At 36.8% G+C, this 18879-nt stretch overlaps 1 protein-coding gene across 1 annotated transcript in view; it reads left to right on the forward strand.

Annotated features, from left to right (window-relative positions):
* The first annotated feature begins 7438 nt into the window (after positions 1-7438).
* Positions 7439-18879, forward strand: part of LOC140162637 (uncharacterized) — a 62770-nt gene continuing 51329 nt past the window's right edge. The window contains exons 1-2 of the mRNA XM_072185915.1: positions 7439-7888; positions 16704-16751. Of these exons, the coding sequence (XP_072042016.1) occupies positions 7758-7888; positions 16704-16751 (179 nt within the window). The 5' untranslated portion in view covers positions 7439-7757. The remainder of the gene's footprint in view (positions 7889-16703; positions 16752-18879) is intronic.

Consider the following 18879-nt stretch of genomic DNA (forward strand, 5'->3'; position numbering starts at 1 on the left):
AAATTACAATTTGAGATTTCAAGGAAACTAACCTAGTCACAGTCGGTTTTGAAAACAAATTCATAATTTATTCACTTTTTACAATTTGATTTTATTTCATTTTGGTCAATAGATTCATTATATTCAATTTGTTGAATTTAACTGCTTGTAAATTGGATTATGATATGTGTATACTATACACTGTACAGGGTGTATTTATTATTGGATATTTGTATTGTTTGCATTTTGTTGCTCATGTGTGAAAGAAGCAATATGAATTAGGCAAATGTATTTATTTATTGTTGATAATATAATATTTTAAGACTTGTAATAACTATAAGGTCAATACTAAGCTTTAAGCAGTTATGCAGGTAGTACATCAGTGTGCACTTAAGTGTGCACTTTTGCAACAAAGCATTGCACACATTACACATACAAGCATGCACTTTAATTTACAATTTGCAGGATCCATGGTGCAATAATCTAGAGGTCAGTATCAAATTTTGCCTTGCATTACTGTGTGTGACACACAAACAAGGCGGCGCAGATTCCGCACACATTCCCTTCTTTAACCTCTTTGTTAGAAACAAACACCAGAAACAAATGCTATACCTTCAATTTTTTTAATAAGGGTATATTTTTGGTGTGAAAAATAAAAAAATAAAATATCCAAACCTAACGCTAAATATGGCGCCTCCACCTAATGAAAGGATTTGTGGACCAGTGGTGATGCTAATTAGCATATTAAGGGGTTTGAGAGTTGTCTCTTAATATTGTTTGAAAGTAATTAAATTAAACTTCAACACTACTTGATTGATTATTTTGCTTACCAGCTAGTAATGTTGAAGTTTAGTTTAATTACCTTCATACCACTCTGTATGAATCTGCAATTTAGTATTTGTTTATTTATCATTTTTGGTAAGTCTGTGTTGTTTCATATTAACTGCTTAATGGCAATTATATATATATTGTTTTTTGTGCTTATTATGTACGACAAATAGCCAAATATTAATTTTGAATAGATGCAATATCATTTTGAATAGTTATTTTGATACCTCTTTGAATCTGCAACATCTACAAGTAAAGTTACATGCATTTGAATGGGCAATGGTATGATTTTAAAACTGACAAACAGGCATATATAATGTACAAAGACCAAAGATTCCAACAAGTGGAACAACTTAACGATGTGACATTTTCTTCAGTCCATTGTTTTTGAAGGAAGCAGTATATTTTAGTTTACATTTTTCTTTTCTGTACTTCTTTTTCCCAGGTTCCTTGCTTCACTTTTTTGTATAGCTCTCTTGTTTCAGTTCTTTTGATTCCTTAAGTATTTTGTATGCTGTTGTCATTGGAGGTTTTGATGTTGGAAAACTTATATGGGACATCCTAAGCTATCCTAAAGGTAAAACAAATGTGATAAAATGATAAAGTTCAATAGCACCTTCCGTATGATGGCGCCCATATTTCTCATGAAGTGGAACAAGGACAGATCAGACGACAAGTCAGGAGCATGCAATTATAATTATGCAGTAATGAACAAAAGTGAACATGTCACACAAAATACTTACGAAAAGATAAGAACAAAAGAACTAGAGAAACTGAAACAGATGAACTCAAAAGAAGAATGTTGTGAAAAGTTTAGAGAAAAAAAAAGAAAAAAACATTAAAAAAACCACAAACACTGTTTCTTCAAAATAAAGATTGACTGACGAAAATGTGTTGTCTTTTTTGTTTCGCTTGTTGGAATATTTCCTCTTTCCTCTTTATATAAGCTATATAGTCAATCAGACCTTTGCATGTTCAAATGCTTGTAACTTTGTATCTATTTAACAAAAGAACGGGTTAATTATTATTTAATTTGTGGTCTTTTTTGCAACTGTCCAGATACTTTTTGTGCACAGTATAGTTATGTGTGGACTTGCATGAGACAGGAATACATTTTGGGGGAAAGCTAACTGAGATAACCATGCATGAAAATATATTATTGGTAACTTGGTAGCACATTGAGAACTTTACCATCTGTTATGTTTTGTTTTATAATAAAACTTATAAATTGGAATATATTTTTAAATATCTAATGAAAAGGATTTAATTGAATAATGTTTATTTTGCAAAATGAATTTATAGGTCCGTATGCACAAAAGTTAGACCTGGTCTAAGTGTAATTTAGTCTCAGGAGAAAGGACATTTTCCTAATTTACATTTGCTTAAGTTATTTTGTATTATTTTTAAACTTTGCATTAATTTACTATTGGAAGAAAATAATAGTAAAGGACCATTCCTGATGGAACTAAATTCCAATAGATCAAGTCTAACTTTAGACCCAGTCTAAATCTTTTGTGCATACGGACCATTATATTATGTATAGCCTATGCATATATGTATAAATTGTAACTAATTGTGAATTTTTGTAAAAGCTTATCAAATTTGTGAATACTCAGTACTATTTATATTATGTAAGAAAAATGTAATTTATATTATTAAGTGAATAAGTGGCATTAGCATCTGAAACCAAATGTATAAAAGCTGTCTTAGTTGGAAATAAAAAAGAAAAAATTTGAACAAAAAATGAGTTGTAGACCCTTCTGTTGAAATAATTTGTAGCATTGCTTGTAAAAGAGAATTACACTAAAATGTTGTTCACTTTACAGTAATTGGTCATGCATCTTATTTACCAACAAATGCTTGTCAATTTTACAGCAAAATTCAATGCGATTCTGTAAAATTGTACTTTATATTATTGTACTTTATTTTGAAAAAAAAAATACAATACAGCACTAAACAATTACAGACAATGTTGGTAGATTATATTTCAGTACAATTTTAATGTTGACAATAATGTTGACAATATCTAGTCTTAAACAATGGATCAAGATTTCATTCAGTTAAAGCCATATTATAACATTTCTTTAAAAATAGATTAGTATTCATTTTCAATAAAATGTTAGCATTTACGGTCAGATATGTCCCCTTTTAATTTTGAGCCAAACCCGGGAGCCAAACAAGTGAGGTAAAGCAAAGAAAATTGGAATTTACTACTAGCGCCAATGCATGTTACTCCGGCGGTTGTAATATGGTACGATCCCGTGGCGTGTCTGTGTGTGTCCTGCACGCCGTGTACGTAGGGGGGGTGTTGACATCGCATACGTGTTCGACTATCATTTCTATCGTAATAATAAAACGCCGGTTCCGGCGCTTTATTGAAAATCTCGGATTTTGACAAAACTACAGCACCTAAAGTCTTGATTTTTGCAGAGAATCTTTGTTTACTAAAGTACATTACAATCGTGTAAAAACCTGAATTAAAAATTTTTTTGAGGGCGTTCTTTTCAGCAAATGTTATAATATGGCTTTAACAGAGGCTGGAAGAATCATGTTTACACATTATCCCCATGCCACCCCCCCCAAAAAAACACCCTCCCCTTATTCCACAGTATTTTACTATAATTGCTTTAAAAAGTGTATATTGAACTGAAATTCAGTGTGACTAGAACACTTCAGCAGTTGAGATTGGATTAAGAATTTTTTCCCATCTTCAGTAAAATTGTACACTTTAATAATACAGAATATTGCCTGTATTTTTACAGTAAGCCTACTTAGACCAGGGCCAGCATCACTGTGGGCCAGCATGCTTCACTTTGGCTGGCGCATGTTTTTTATAGCCTGTTGCTTGTTCCCTAGGGGTGTATGTTTGTTGTAGAAAGTGTGTAGTGAAGCAGAGAAAAGTCAAAGCATGCAGCACAAGAATTGAAGCGCAAAGGTTGAGTTTAACGGCGTGGGTCCAGGGTCCTTAAAACTTGGGCTCCTAGGAGAAAAGTCCCTGGTAGTCCCTAGCATTTACAGAACTGTACCGTACTTGAATGGGGGTTCAACTATTACTCACTTATCAAATGTGTCATTTCTAAACTACCTTTTCATGACTTATCCTTCACTTTTAGGAAATTTATACACAATTTTAATTTTTTTACACTCTCGCTGGAATCACTGTATGGGCCTTTAAAATACTTAAGTTGCATCATTTCATTTCCAAGATCTGTTAACAATAACATTTCACAGGAAGAAAAATAAAAGTGCAATAGGATATAGGACATCATGACTTAGACCCGGACGTAGGCTGGTCACTTGGTTGACATAAGAGTACAAAATAGTGCAATTTCAGCCATCCTGATTTCAATAAATTGTATTTGCCTATTTATATGTTGATTTCAAGAAGGAAAACATTTTAAATGTTTTTGTCTTAAATTTTTTGGCCTGTTGCCTGAAGTTATTAACACAATGTTTTCAGGGATCTGGAATGAGCGTTTTGAGCGTTTCGACAGTATTTTTTGTGGGACATGAGAGCACATCAGACATATCGAATTGCATTCTGAATACGAAGAATGTCTTTCTGATATCAAATAATTTTCATTTTTGAAATTCACGATATAATACAAATTTTATGACAAATTATTAAAATTTGATATTTTTCACATTTTGATATATACCAGTCCTCAAAGTAAATTTGATAAGTCCGAATGATATATTCTAAAAGTGTATGTAGCTGGGAGGATAAGCTGACGATCAATTGAAAATTTTGACCTTTTATATTGAAGATATGGATTTTTTTTCCAAAAAGACCTCATTTTTTGGTGTTTTGGGAAAAAAATCCATATCTTCAATCTGAAAAGGTCAAAATTTTCAATTGATCATCGGCTTTTCATCCCACCTACATACACTTTAAGTATATTGAAATCATCAGATTTATAAAGTTTACTTGAGTACTGTTAAATATCAAAATATCAATTTTTAATCATTTGCCATAAAATGTGTATTACATTGCAATTTCAAAAATCAAAATTATTTGATATCAGAAGGACATTCTTCGTATTCAGAATGCAATTCGATATGTCTGATGTGTATAGGCCTACTAATGTCCCACAATAAATACTGTCCAAACGTTCATACCCATCCCTTAAAGGTGTTATGTATTTGAAACATATTAAGAGGAAACCATAAGGTGACTATGATATCAAAAGTCAGGTGTGTTATCTCATTGTAACCATTTACTACAGGAAGTAACAGTAGGCTAAAAGAATCTGTTCAGTGCCCTTCAGTGAAGCCAGGATCGATTTTAGTGTGGGGAAGCAAAACCAAATTTACATCCCTATTTGTCAATTTAATGACCCATTTTTAGTCATTCCAATGACACTTTACTCTTTGCCGTCCATATTTTATCCCTGAAAAAAATTCTGCAGGGGGAAATTTCCCCACTGGTTCGTCCCCATGGTTATGTCTGCCCACTCACCATGTTTTATTATGTTACTTCCTCATACTTGTCTGTCTGGTGAATGTCAATAAAATTGATTGATTGATTGATTGGTTGATTGATTGATGATTGATTGAGTCAGTCATGATTCCCCAGAAGCTCATAAGACCTCACTACATTCCCTAAGTAGACTACAATCCAGGAAAAAATAGTTGGCATATTTGCACTAAACAATGGAAATGTGTGCCCTCTCAAAATTGGAGAGGCGAGTGATACATGCATGCAATATAATTATGTGAAGTACAGACTCCCCCTATATCTCACACTTCCCCACTCCCCATCTTTCAATGTTGGAGGGTCTCACGGACCTGTTGACAACATGGCTTGGTCCAACATTGAATTGGGGAGAGGGGGGGAAGAGATATACCAAAAGACAGGCAAAGTCCCTTTTTTCCTGGATTGTGGTTCTATTTTGGAAATATGTGCGCATCAAGCGGTAAGGTCCCCAGTAAGGTCACATAAAAGCTGGCAACCAAATGATATTGGTTAATTTGGGTATGCTGAATTCAAAAATTTTGTCTCAGGCCAAGCTATATTGGAACCCTGTGACCTTAAAAAAGACCCCAAACCCTCAACGTGCTCATAATAGGGGGCACAAATTAAAAATGCTCAAAATTCATTAAAAAAATGTCAAATTATTCGTCTGCGTCTAAGGATCACAAAATATGTATCATGTTTGCGCATAGGACATATAGTTACAGGATCAAAAGGTCCAAGGTCAATAAGGGGGTGAAAATTAAAATTGCTCTGATTTTCGTAAAAGTGGGTGCAAACTGTTCCTCAAGTTCCAAGGGATTCAGTAAAAAAAGAATAGTTCTCTGCGATGTCAAGTTCAGAAGATAGGTGATAAATAAATACAAATTACATTGAATCCTATGGAATCCTACATATCTTTTGACTCTTTACTGTGTAACATGGTAACTAGACATCACAGATAGTGCAAACTATTCTTTTTCTGAAACCTCTTAGCTAGCCGAACAATTTGCCTCAACTTTTACAAAAATTTGAGCAACTTTGACTTTTGATCCATAACAAGCAAATCGACCTGTGACCTTTTATACCCCATAACTTTATTTATTGGTCGTACACGCACAAACATTACATTTCTGGGATCCGTAGGGCCAGATGAATAATTTGACATGTTTGAAAGTGTTATTGAAATAAGAATAATTTTTGCTCCCATGCGATCCTCCGGGTCATTTGGGGGTCTTGTTGAAGGTCACGGTCTCAAAATATTGCTTGGCAGATAACAGATTCGAGTTCAGCATACCTAAATTGACAAAAATAAGCTGATTGTCAACTTTTACGCAAACTTGCCACTAGGAACGCGATTTTTCCAAAATAGAACCAGTCTATTAAAGTACCATAATGTGATATTTAGTCTGCACCAAATATCATGTAGGCCTACAACCGGGATGTGCAATAGACTCTAAAAACTTTTCATGCTTATTCACCTGTGTCGAAAATAGAAACTGCCTCATTGAGCACATAAAAGCTTCTGGTATCTAACAAAGAGCAAGCCGAACTTGATCTCTGTGTTAAAGATACAGAGCATATAAACTGTCTCATTTGCATATAAGAACAATGTCCTAGCTTGTCCTTTTGATCAATTTAGTTGATACCTGGTTTCTCATGCAAGTAGGCCTAGGGAAATTTCCACTGTAAAAAATAGGTCAAAATAGTCTTTTACAGTGGCTCCGGAATTGGGGGGCCTGGGCGGCCCGGCCCCTCAATAATTTGGGTCAGGGGACAAGTACCCTAGGCCCCTCCAATAATCTGAGGTAAAATTAATAATTTCAGGGTAAAATTCATAATTTGAAGGTAATATTCCTAATTTTAGGTATAATTCAAAATGTAAGGTAGAATTCATGTAAAAATGTATGTATTTCAAAAGCTTCCGCATAACCCCTCCCGCACCCCCTTCAGCGTTTAGCATTCGGTGCACCCCAAAATTTGCCCCCCCATATTAAATTAGTACAGGGATCTATGTGAATTTTTTTAGGTGTTATCATTTAGAAAGGATAAAATTCAAATTGAGAAAAAATTCTAGGTATGACTACATGTAGCTGTTGTAATACTTGAAGACTGTCTGAAGACTGGATGGATTTGTGTTATTGCGCCCCCATTACAAACTTTATCGTGGTGCAATGAGCCCAGAATGTACTCGCAAAATCAATCAATCAGTCGATTATCGAGTATCGACGAAAAGTGTCAACAAGATAAGATAAGGCACGGGACACAGCCAACGCAGAAACGTGAACAAACATAGACCAAAAGCACCCTGGAATAGTGTATTACAGTCGACAGGGTATGTTTCAGGTTCCGGCCGGCATTCTAGGTGATTTATTGCAAAAATGAAGAAAGTAATTGATAGTCGAAGCAGGTGAGGCAGCCAGCAAGACCAGCTGTAAACTTTGTGTGTTGAGCCATTCACATTCATGCATTGTGTTTATACCAACTTCCCATAAACATGTCGACGGATGGAAATTGTGCAAACTTCGAGCCAGCCACTGCCATACTGGCTACATTATTGTTGGATGATAGGCAGACTTATGACCAAAATACCAGTCAACGAGTTGCAGTAAAAAAGATGTTATTAAGGTAAGAAATTGTTCAGAAAATAATTATTTTAATAAGCCTTTTGTTTTTGGACAAAGACATGTCGGCATATATCTGGTTCCATACAGCAATACGCAGTATTGCTGTCTGGTAAGCAGGTACGAATTGAGACGTTGTGAATTGAGACGACGGAGCCGGTCAAACACAGAGGACTAGCCTACATCCCGTATCCTACTATCACTCAAACAAGCAAATCTCTTCACGAATTCACTCACCTTGCGATCCTACATCATCAGTTGAAACAAACATCTAAGTTTCCAAAAACAACTTTGTCATTCCTCAAAACTACAAGTAACTTCATTAATAAAAAATTGAAATCATACTATTACCCGTTATTGAAAATTTTGTTCGATTTATGTGAACCAAAAGAAGCATGACGAGTCGAGTTCAGTTTACCAAAATGGTAGCTCCTGCCTCCTGGTCACCTCAGATATGACGTCAGTATCAAGCTGCTTATTAAACGGTGGATCGGAGTGGTTGAAATCAACGCCATGTTTTTGACCTTACAGGGGTCAGAGATATGCATATTCATGTATGAAAACAGCGATGCGGATATAGTATCATCACCGAGAACTGAGAATTGCGACATTTTCGATGTTTGTACCGGGAATTTCAGACACGGAGACTCATGGAGATTTGAAAAATTCGTCCAAAGGTAACCAAAGGGTTGGGGATCGCATTTTAACTATCACTAAATGTTTGAATTGAGGTCGGCTAAAAAGTAGACAGTTTCGGGGACTGTAATTGGTGTAGATGTCACATTTTGAACAGTGAGCGATAAGTGACCAATTTCATGCTCAGCACAAGTGACTATCTTTACACAGGGTAATGTCGGCACTCGGCAGTCTGCATTTTGTTTGACTTGACTTGAGTCCTCAGGTTTTTTAGGCTTTTTAATATTTCACACTAGCCTAGAACCTTGGCTTTCTTATTCCTATCCTCACATGAACTTTTTTGTATACCAACAAGGCGTCCGTGAAAATCGGAGTGAAGAAGACAAAGTCATGTCTGGTTCCACCAGGAAAGTTGAGAAAGATTCTTTCTCAACTTTCCTGGTTCCACACAGCAAATACGCAGTACACAGCAAATACGCAGTACTATAGTATCATGACTTTGTACTATAGGTGAGCGCGGACATCCGGGTGCCTAGCAACAAGTGAGTCAAAATGAAAAAAAAATTCCATGCACGCACTCAACTTAGGCGTCACGCACGCGATGCGCAGTAGGCGCAATGTGCAGTGGCCTTTATAATTGATTTGCGCATACATTGTTTTCACTGGGATTTGATTATTTTCACCGGCATGACGTAACTCCTCCCTTTGCTATTTGCTGTCTGGAAAGCAGATCTATACGAAACGAGACCAAGTGATATGAGACGTCAGAGCAGGTCAAAGTACTATTTTAGCCTACGTCCGGACATCCCCATATCCTACTATCGCTCAAACAAGGAAACCTCTTCACGAATTCAATCACCTTGCGATCCTACATCAAGACAAGAGTTCAAAATAAACATCTAAGATTCCAACAACAACTTTGTCATTCCTCAAAAAAAAAACATGTAATTTCATTTAAAAAAAAAAATTGAAATCCTACTAAATCAGTTATTGAAAATGTATGTCAACCATTTGTGACTGGACACTACGAATCAGCCGTAAACTTGGCCCAGTCAATTTTGTTTTATTTTGTGTTTAGAAAATATCATAAGCTTTAAAATAGTATATCATTTGACTTCAAACGATATCCAGAAGCGGGGTTAGGCCCCCCCAAAAATTGTTTGTTTGTCCACGTTCGACCGGCCGTGTACTCTGGTCCCGACCGTGTCTTTTTTTTCTTTTTTTTAAATTTGCGTTGAATGTGCTAGTAAAACAGTGGTTAGTATAAATTTAAAGAAAGAAAATGTAAAGAAAATGAACAGTATAACATGCAGAACCAGGGCTGTCAACTCTCACGCATTGGCCGTGAGTCTCACACATTGGGTCACTTTCTCACGGTCTCACGCCAAGGTAGTATAATCTCACGCCTAGGTAGTAAATCTCACGCAAAAAGCTGGAAAATGAGTAAAATCTCATGCATCGTCATGAATAATTTGTTGCTCCTACCCCCCCCCCCCACTTGAATAGTGAGTGAGAAGTGACCAAATTGGCTGTCAGCACAAGTGTGCATGTTGGGTCTTACTCAGAATAACAAAGTCACATACAGTACATAGTTAGTCCGAGGTTGCTCAGACTGATATTCTCTTGATATATTGGGATGTCGATATAGGTCTGAGAAGATATCACATTAAAATGCAGGGTTTTTGGAGTCCACACTACTGCAATTTTTAATCAATGTTTACTATGACTTTATCTTTCAAATAAATGAATGGTAAAATCTTAAATGTATTCTAAACTGCAATCCAAATACTATTTTGCACATTTTAGGTCACACGCAAAAATTACAAGAAAAACATTCCCAGCACATACATGTATAATGCGAAAGTGAAGACAAGGTGTAGGTGGTGACTTCCTAAATGGCGAAATTCAAACTCGGTGTACTGTACATACCGTACCATAGAAAATCATCAGAACGACATGGAAAATATGTGAAATTTTTTAATCAATCATGAAATATTATTTCTCAATATTTGTAATTGATGCATTCAGTGTCCGAAATAAGGAAAATATGGAGGTTATCCCGAGGATAACAAAAGCATAAATTCTGCTTGTCCTCACTACATTTTGGTTGTCCCCAAAATGTGTCATACTTTTGGAGGCAAAATATTGTGGTTGTCCAGGGGATAAGTACATAGCTCAATATGGTTGTCCCCAGTGATTTTTGGACAAGAGGACAAGAGGATAAGTGCTTAATTCGAACACTGGATGCATTTATACCAAACACAGTTGAGTAGATATTGTAGTTATTAAGCTTTCTTCTTGGGTCTTATCGCCACCAAGATCTCGGGACCCCGGATTCAGGGCTGGATTTACCTTTTTGAGGTCACAAGAAAAAAATTCAAATTCCATTTTGTTTGCGAATGGCTTGACCAAAATTAGGGAGTTTGAAAAGTGGTCCAATTAATGATTCAGTTGTGACCCACTTGGTGAATGTGCATTCACTGGCTGTGTCTGAAATGCCTAATGCCAATTAAAAGATTTTGTATTCGGGGTGGGGGGTCAAAATCAGCACTACTTACATTGTACTAATTTATTTTTGATTTTGTAGGATTAATAATATTAATATTAAAACAGGGACTGCTTTTTGAGGAGAGCGAGAGCAATTGCTCTCTACTGCTCTCCTTAAGGGCTGGGGTATGAGCGTTTGGACAGTATTTATTGTGGGACATTAGAGCACATCAGACATATCGAATTGCATTCTGAATACGAAGAATGTCATTCTGATATCAAATAATTTTGATTTTTGAAATTCGCAATTTAATACACATTTTATGGCAAATCATTAAAATTGATATTTTTGATATTTAACAGTACTTGAAGTAAACTTTATAAATCTGATGATTTATACTAAAAGTGTATGTAGGTGGGATGAAAAGCCGACGATCAATTGAAAATTTTGACCTTTCGTATTGAAGATATGGACTTTTTTCCCAAAACACCAAAAAAAATTAGGTCTTTTTTGGAAAAAAATCCATATCTTCAATATCAAAGGTCAAAATTTTCAATTGACCGTCGGCTTTTCATTCCTGCTACATACACTTTAAGAATATGTCATTAGATTTATATAATTTACTTCGAGGACTGATATATCAAAATTTGAAAAATATCAAATTTTTATAATTTGTCATAAAATTTGTATTATATTGTGATTTTCAAAAATGAAAATTATTTGATATCAGAAAGACATGCTTCAGATTCAGAATGCAATTCGATAGGTCTGAGGTGTCCTCATGTCCCACAAAAAATACTGTCGAAACGCAATAAACGCTCATTTTAGATCCCTTAAATCTGATATAGGAGAGCAATTTTTAGCTCTCCTTAGTTGACAATTCTCTCCTTACATTCTATTGTAAATGCTCTTAAACAGCTCTCCTGAAAGGCTCCAGAAGAGTTATTTAATGCTCTCCTGCCAATTCCAAAAGACAGTCCCTGATAAAATCGCAAACAGTGCACTTATGCCCTAATAATATTCATATAATGTAGATAAAACCATGTGCCATGAATTTAAAAAAAGACAGGAAGGTGTTTGGCAAATGCTTAATCTTGAAGCACAAGCACTGGTACATTTGTATTTTTTGCTGAACCATGAAATGGTCTCAGCCTATAGTAGTCTATGTTACTTCCTTACTTACTTCCTTACTTCCTTACTCAGCAACCTTTTGGTCTGAAGGGAGTATTAAAGGAGTATTTAAAGGAGTATTTCGTGATCCTAGCATCCTCTTTTTATGACATTTTTCAGTACATATCCACGAAAAAAGCATATTCCCAAAATTTCAGTTGATTCCGATATTTGCGTTTGCGAGTTATGCATGATTATGTGTATTACACTGCTCCATAGACAATACGTTGTAATTTCGTTCTGGTGCACCAGAACGAAATTCAAATTTCACGATATCTTTGCTGAGCTAATTAATCTGCAAGAAATATTTTGTACATGAACATTATGTAGCCAGAGGTTTCCAGTGATATAAAAATCTCAACTTTTTTTGAGAAAAGTGGGGGGATGAGGCTGTGGATCACCAAATGCCCTTTTAAGGTCATTAAGGGGGTCATACAGAGGTCAAAATTCAAGTTTTCAAAATGCCAGCTTTCCACGATCATGGTATATTAAAACGGCAATTAATGAAACAGTCTTATTAAAATTAATACTATCCATTTAATACTATTAATACTATTGCGCTTTAAAATTTGGGTTTACTGTGTAGAGAATAGGGACAAATTTGTATGTCATGTGACTTACCTGTGACTACCAGTCCTCTCATTTTCTTTTAAGAAAGTTAAGGTATTTAAATGTTTACATGGACAACTAAGCTATCTTTTGATACCAAATTTATAGTAATAAGGGCACATTTGAAGTAACAATTTTACAATTGTGTGCACTTAAAATACAAACTACCCATAGAGTTTGTACATGAGTGCACCGCTGCCACATGCACCGCTGCCACCACCACCCCTGACTTGGTCAATTGGATTGGGTGCCATTCTGCCAATGTTCAAGATATCTTAATGAAACTGTCCATAGTTACTAATCAATATCTTAGCCTTCATTTGATACCGAATTTACTATCATACCTATATTTCTTCCAAAGATACACTCAAAAAACTAAATGATCACAGTGAAAAGTGTGACGCCACCACCCTTTTTGGGTGTTGAGTTCAAAACGCATGGCCATATTTAAAAGTACTCGAAGTAAACTTTATAAATCTGATGATTTCTACCTAAAGTGTATGTAGGTGGGATGAAAAGCCGACGATCAATTGAAAATTTTGACCTTTCGTATTGAAGATATGGATTTTTTTTCCCAAAACACCAAAAAAAAAAAAATTAGGTCTTTTGGGAAAAAATCCATATCTTCAATATGAAAGGGATTGGGTACCATTGGATTGGGTGCCATTCTGCCAATGTTCAAGATATCTTAATGAAACTGTCCATAGTTACTAATCAATATCTTAGCCTTCATTTGATACCGAATTTACTATCATACCTATATTTCTTCCAAAGATACACTCAAAAAACAAAATGATCACAGTGAAAAGTGTGATGCCACCACCCTTTTTGGGTGTTGAGTTCAAAATGCATGGCCATATTTAACAGTACTCGAAGTAAACTTTATAAATCTGATGATTTCTACCTAAAGTGTATGTTGGTGGGATGAAAAGCCGATGATCAATTGAAAATTTTGACCTTTCAGTATTGAAGATATGGATTTTTTCCCAAAACACCAAAAAAAAATAGGTCTTTTTGGGAAAATAATCCATATCTTCAATATGAAAGGCCAAAATGTTCAATTGATCGTCGGCTTTTCCTCCCAGCTACATAGGCCTACACTTTAAGACTATATCATTAAATTTATAAAATTTACTTCGAGGACTGTTATATCTCCAAAATGTGAAAAATATCAAATTTTAATAATTTGTCATAAAATTTGTATTATATCGTGAATTTCATAAAATGAAAATTATTTGATATCAGAAAGACATTCTTCGTATTCAGAATGCAATTCGATAGGTCTGATGTGCGCTCATGTCCCACAAAAAATGCTGTCGAAACGCTCAAAACGCTCATTCCAGTTCCCTTAAATATAGAGATAATTTGCTCCACAATGTTGTTTTACCCAATGAAATCAGACATTCCTAAGCGAAGATACTGAGTTCATAAGTTATGGTATTATAAAATTTTCCGCATATTCACCACTAATTAACCATCTCAAAAGTTGATCGATGATGAGGTCCCGGGGGTGAGGTTCACTCCCATCACCACAAATTCACCTTCACCTAAACATGTGTCACCGCGTATTTCCCTGCATGGAAATTGAGATATCGGCCTTTAAAAATATTATTGACAATAATGAGAGTAGGAATTACCAAGAAAAATGTCTTAAAAATACAAGATACCAGTTATATTCTGGTTTGAAACTATCAGACAATATTCTAAACATTAAGGGGGTACTACACCCCTGGTCAATTTTGAGCCTATTTTTGCATTTTTCTCAAAAATTACAGCACATTGGTGACAGGTAAGATATGTATATTATAGGGGCAAGGACTACAACTACTGTACTGAAAATTCAGCAACTCAAAGCATGTAGTTATTGATTTATTGATCAAATATTGGTTTTCCCTCATTTTTGACTGTAACTCCACAACTGTTGTCTGTGCTGAAATAAAATTTCAAGTGCAGTAATTGTAGGCCTTGCCCCTATAATATACATATGTTACTTGTCCTCAATACGCTATAATTTTTGAGAAAAATGCAAAAATAGGCACAAAATTGGGCAGGGGTGTAGTACCCCCTTAATAACATCACAAATTCGCAACAAACCCAAATTGTGAATCTCCCCGGGCAGATTTTTGGTTTTTTCTCCATTTGCGATCGTGCCCAAAAGTGTTTGCTTTTGACATGACACGTCACAAATGTTATTATGAATTATACAGGGTGTAACCAGGGTGTAGCTAGGAGGCCCACGCAGAACTATACAGTAAATTTTGAATTTGGTCTTACATTAGGTGTTGTGTTTACCCAAAGTAATGTAGCATGGCTAAACCACAGAATGGCATTAATTCATGTTCATGGTGGACCTGTGTTCAAGTTGTATAAGCACAGACATATTGAACTTTTTGTGACATTTTCAAAGTATAGATCTGCGTTGCATATCTATGGTTGCATACATCAACAAAGCAATGTCAGGGGTCAGTTGCTTTCACCTATATTGTAGTAAAAGTAGTTGAAGTGTTGAAACCTGGTGCTGAACCCCGGGTGCTGAACATACCTGTATGTAAAAAGCATAAAGCATGAAAACTCATTCTACAAATTTGCTCAACTGAGTACCAATTTAGGCATATAAGTTTACTTTCAACATAATTGAATTTATTCTATTTTATTTTCCACTCACATTCCGATTCAGGTGTGATTGGGGGTATGGGGAAGGGGAATGTTGTTTATATCATGGTCCATGGTTTATTCCTTGGTCAGAAAAAAAAAAAATTTACTTTTTCAATTATCATTCAATTTAGAAAAATAATGTGTTCCAATTTAGTATTCCACTTATACATCTTGTTATGTAGATCAGAGTTCATTGGTGGAGAGATGTTAATAACGGTGGGGGGGGATACTCAAGTTTGGTTTTGATAGGGGCGTGCCGCTGAGAATTTGAAAATGGACTCATCAAATTTTTCAAGAAATTTTTTCGAAAAAACGCAATTGGACCAAAAACCCTGCAATTGCGGCCGCGAATACCGTGATCGCATTTTCTTCTGGTGCTTACTTTACAGTGACATCAATGCGTCAAATACCTTAGGCTCCTTAGCAAATGCTCACAATTTGAAGCGGTGCCCAAAGAAATGAGCACTGGCGTCATGGACTCACTAACAGCATGTTTATACTGAGCACCTTGCATTACCGCGCTTTCACCTTCACCCCCTTTTTAAATCCTCTCATCTCCATTGGGAAGTTTCAACTGCACTGCAAGTGCAGGGCAATGAATTGTATAATGATTCACTACGGTAATCGTGTATTTAGTGGGGAAGGTGGAATTCAAGAAAAAATATTTTTTGTGTCACCCACCAAATTTTCACCCGAAATGTTTCTACTGATGAGAACGTTTCCGCATATTCACCACTAATTAACCATCTCAAAAGTTGATCGATGGTGAGGTCCCGGGGGTGAGGTTCACTCCCATCACCACAAATTCACCTTCACCTAAACATGTGTCACCGCGTATTTCCCTGCATTAACTTGAATTCACCCGCATCCATTTGCCCTGGCATTGGCTCAATAGAAACATGCTTTGATTGTAGAATATTAGCTGTATGGGCACCTTTGGAAATATCCATGTGATCATGGTGAAATGGGAGTTCAAACAACCAACCAATGGCTTTGGCTTTACAATGTAGCATGGTAGAAAATCACTTACATAATTAAGTTCTATGTAATTGCTTTGCCATCTTATCTTACAATCACATGTATATCATGATACATTTGCAAGAAACATTTAGAATGCACAAGGTCATGGCATTAATATCACAATAAGATTCCCATATTTAAGATTGATCTATTCATTTATAAAAAAATGTAATATCTAACCTTCTGAAATTAGAAGTTGTCTGTTTTTATTTATTCATTTATTTTCATTATATTTTCTCAGCCATGGAGGTATTGCACCACAGATTCAGAAGTACTTCCAAAGATTAGAGTAAGTATTAAAACTTAAATATATCTAGCTGAATTTCTGAGCAAATGTGTCAAAAGAAGTCACAGTTCATAATTAGAATGAGTTATGATACAGCTTCAGAATAAGGAAATTGAGCAGTGACTGTGTACTTCAAATTTGTCAAATTTTAAAAGTTAAGCCTTGTAATGCCCAAAACAAGCTAAAAAACGGACAAAAATGAAAAAAGAGAGAAGAAGAAGAAAGTAACAAACAAATAGGAACCAGGGTGGGTGTACATGTATTTCATATTTTATGAGAAGTGAGGAAAATGTAATTAGAGCTCTAACATTGTTGCTGACTACTAAACCAACATGAAGATACTGTAAAAGCAAAAATATTAATAATCATAATAATGAAAAATATTATAAAGATTTAAGTATGTGCAAAGGATACTAAAACATTGAAAGACTCAGTACACCGGTCGATCTTACCGCTTCTCGATGTTGATTAAGATACTTCTTGCATCGATCCCGAGATGCGGAAAACCAATAGTCATTTTGTCCCACATAAATGAATAAATAACAAAAAAAACCCGATCCCCCTGTGGACTCACCCAAAAGGTGACGTCACACCAAATGATCGTCCCTTATCCTCCTTGGTCTCCGACTGACACAGACGTGCCTATCGATTGTTCATAGCACTGTGTATCAATTTCTCGACCAAGGCGAGATATACGGTTGTAGTTTCACACCTTATGTAAAACCAAACCGGTATTGTTCGGCTGAGGATAGTTTTGACGGCATTTTCTAGCGAAAAAGTGACAAAAAACAATCCAAAACTTAGCTACATATCGTGCCCCCGTTTGTATACGGGACACACGAGCAATTCAAAATGGCCGCTCGTTGGCGCCATTCATTTTGTTTCCCACGTAAAACAACCATTGCAGCCTGTAAGTTACAATAGATGTTTGTACATACACATTGTATTTCATGTACGGTAGGTTATTGTTGCTATGTTAGGGTGATTACTCTATCGTTATGTCTTCATTACCGTCCGATAAGACGAGTTAATCAGATATTCATACGGTGGGGATTGGTAGGGACCTGTCTGACATTTTAGTAATACAGTTAGCCAGTCCTTACTTTACCACTAACGTTAGCGACCAGCCTCCGTGCTCAGGTTTGCTTACTGGGCTTGAGTCGCGTGTTGGGGGGTAGTGCCCCTCCCTTTTCTCCTCGCTTCGCCTCGGCCCTGTCGGGCTTGCCCTTCCTGGTGACGGAGTGGGACCCACACCCGCTCTGTTTCACCCACAGGGAGTGCTCACGATCTTCTAGATGTCTTTCTTTTGCTTAGGACTCTCCGAGTTCCAGCTTGACGATTGGGATAGGCTCCGTCATCGCCATAAGACGAAGAAGAAATCTACCAAGGGCACTGGTAAGGTCGACACGGTGGATTCTGCTGTGACAGCCCCTATGGGTCATGGCAGGTCTACTTAAGGGGGGCTGCGGTCCCCGGACAAGCGGGCGGTTCCTTCGGGGCCTGCTGGCGCGTCCAAAGGCTCAGCAGCCAGCGAAAGCACTGACTATACGTCGGAGCAAAGTAGCAGGCAGCAGAGCGGTAACCACCAGCGAAAACCCTAGCGGGTTTTGCAGCAGGAGGATACCAGTCGACACGGTAGATTCTGCTGTGACAGCCCCTATGGGTCATGGCAGGTCTGCTTAAGGGGCTCGGTCCCCGGACAAGCAGGCGGTTCCTTCGGGACTGCTGGCGCGCCCAAAGGCTCAGCAGCCAGCGTAAAGCACTGACTATCGTCGGAGCAAAGTAGCAGGCAGCAGAGCGGTAACCACCAGCGAAAACCCTAGCGGGTTTTGCAGCAGGAGGATACCAGTCGACACGGTAGATTCTGCTGTGACAGCCCCTATGGGTCATGGCAGGTCTGCTTAAGGGGCTCCGGTCCCGGACAAGCAGGCGGTTCCTTCGGGACTGCTAAGCGCGTCCAAAGGCTCAGCAGCCAGCGAAAGCACTGACTATACGTCGGAGCAAAGTAGCAGGCAGCAGAGCGGTAACCACCAGCGAAAACCCTAGCGGGTTTTGTAGCAGGAGGAGACCAGTCCTCTAGCCACAAATCCTCACAGGTTTTTAGCAGGAGGACACCCGTCTGTTGCAGACA

This window comes from Amphiura filiformis, chromosome 1, assembly GCF_039555335.1.
Source record: "Amphiura filiformis chromosome 1, Afil_fr2py, whole genome shotgun sequence".
Lineage (NCBI taxonomy): Eukaryota > Metazoa > Echinodermata > Ophiuroidea > Amphilepidida > Amphiuridae > Amphiura > Amphiura filiformis.